The sequence below is a fragment of the Solanum tuberosum genome, unplaced genomic scaffold (assembly GCF_000226075.1).
Source record: "Solanum tuberosum cultivar DM 1-3 516 R44 unplaced genomic scaffold, SolTub_3.0 scf00014, whole genome shotgun sequence".
Classification (NCBI taxonomy): Eukaryota; Viridiplantae; Streptophyta; class Magnoliopsida; order Solanales; family Solanaceae; genus Solanum; species Solanum tuberosum.
Window position 1 is genome coordinate 803,395 of NW_006238939.1, and position 2,022 is coordinate 805,416.

At 38.0% G+C, this 2,022-nt stretch overlaps 1 protein-coding gene across 1 annotated transcript; it reads left to right on the top strand.

Annotated features, from left to right (window-relative positions):
- Positions 1-437: 437 nt before the first annotated feature.
- On the top strand, positions 438-1,780 carry LOC107062817 (uncharacterized). The gene is made up of 2 exons (XM_015313912.1): positions 438-560; positions 659-1,780. Exons 1-2 carry the CDS (start codon positions 438-440, stop codon positions 1,778-1,780), a joined length of 1,245 nt encoding a protein of 414 aa, XP_015169398.1.
- Positions 1,781-2,022: the final 242 nt, after the last annotated feature.

Here is a 2,022-nt window from a genome sequence, read left to right on the forward strand (position 1 = left end):
ATTTTTATACATGGAGGCATCCTACTCATGAATGTCAACATGGATCATTTACAAAAGAGGTTAATGTTGTTGGAAGCTTTAACAAAGGGAACTATCAAGAAGAAAATAATTTTAATGCAATGGGGCAAAGGCATCCTGGATTCTCATGGAGCTCACCAAATGGTAATTTGAATGCGTGGCAGTAGAACAATGTGAGAGGACAAGGAAAAACACTTTAGGGCTATCATAATCACCAGCGACAACAATATCAACCTCATCAGGGAAAACAAGCGAACCAATCCAGTTTGGAAGAGATGTTGATACTTACAATACCCTGCAGCCACAGATTGCAGCTATTGCAAAGGATGTGAAACAATTGACTCTAGACCAGGCTTAAATGACACAATCAATAATATGTGATTTTTGTTCATGGAGGCATCCTACTCATGAATGTCAACATGGGTCATTTACAGAAGAGGTTAATGTTGTTGGATGCTTTAACAAAGGGAACTATCAAGAAGAAAACAATTTTAATGCAATGGGGCAAAGGCATCCTGGATTCTCATGGAGCTAACCAAATGGTAGTTTGAATGCGTGGCAGCAGAACAATGTTAGTGGACAAAGACAAACACTTTAGGGGTATCAAAATCACGAGCGACAACAATATCAACCTCATCAGGGACAACAAGGGAACCAATCCAGTTTGGAAGAGATGCTTAAAAGTTTCATCACTAAGGTTGATAAACAATTTGAAATTCATGGTGCCTCTATTCGAAATTTAGAAAAACAGGTTGGACAGATTGCTAATCAGATATCTGAAAGACCACTTGGAAATCTTTCAAGTGACACAGTAAAGAACCCTCAGGAGCTAAAAGGTGTGACTTTGCGAAGTAGAAAAATGTTAAACGATAATTACCAAAGCAAAGCTTGTGAAGTGACAAAGAGCCAAGATGAGAAACAAGGAAGTAAAAAAGTAGTAGGAAAGTCCAATGAAATTCAGAAAGGAAAGGAGAAGTCAGAACTAGAAATTGATTCTAAATATATGCCTACATTGCCTTTTCCTCAAAAGATGAAATGGGAGAAGGTTGACAATTATTTTGGCAAGTTCTTAGAGATGCTGAAGCTACTACATGTGAATATTCCTTTCACTGAGGTAATCACTCAGATGGCTGCATATGCTAAATTTTTGACTGAAATTTTTTCCAGTAAGAGAAAATTTGAGGAAACATCATTAGTCAAGATGAATGCTCATTGTAGTGCCATCCTTCAAAATAAACTACCTCAGAAATGTGGTGATCCAGGTAGTTTCACTATTCCATGTGCAATAGGGACTGGTAGATTTGAGAAATCCTTGTGTGACTCAGGAGCTTCTATAAACCTCTTGCCTTTGTCCATATTCAAGAACTTGGAAGGAGAGCTCGGAATCATGAAATCTATCCCAATGCCCTTACAGTTGGCTGACCAATCCATCATTATTCCTGAAGGGATAGTTGAAGATGTTCTAGTTAGGGTGGACAAGTTTGTGTTTCCAGTAGATTTTATCGTGGTGGACATGGAAGAAAATAAGGAGGTTCCATTAATTATTGGCCGACCATTCCTAGCTACTTGTACAACAATACTTGATATGTATGAAGGGAAACTGATGCTTAGAGTTGGAGAGGAAAAGGTAGTATTCAATATGAAGAAGGTGGATGAGCTAATAGTTAAGACAACCAAGTCGGATAGAAAGATCATGGCATGGGTGCGTGCATTTGGCCAAGCCTACACAATGGACCCATACACTATTTCCGACATCGACTAGAGAGAGTCAGGGAAGTTTCCTTTACTTTTACAGTTTCTTTATGCCATGGGGACATGTCATAACTTAATTGTGGGGGTGAAGGGGTTGTAAATAACTAAAAAAATGAATTTTTCTTTCTAGGGTAGCTTCTTTGTTGTACTTCTATGGGTTTCTTGTCTGATTCTTTTACCATAGTCGTATTTATTTAGAATCAGACATTTTTTTAGGATAAGAGTCGTAGCATAAATGTTGAACAAGTGCTA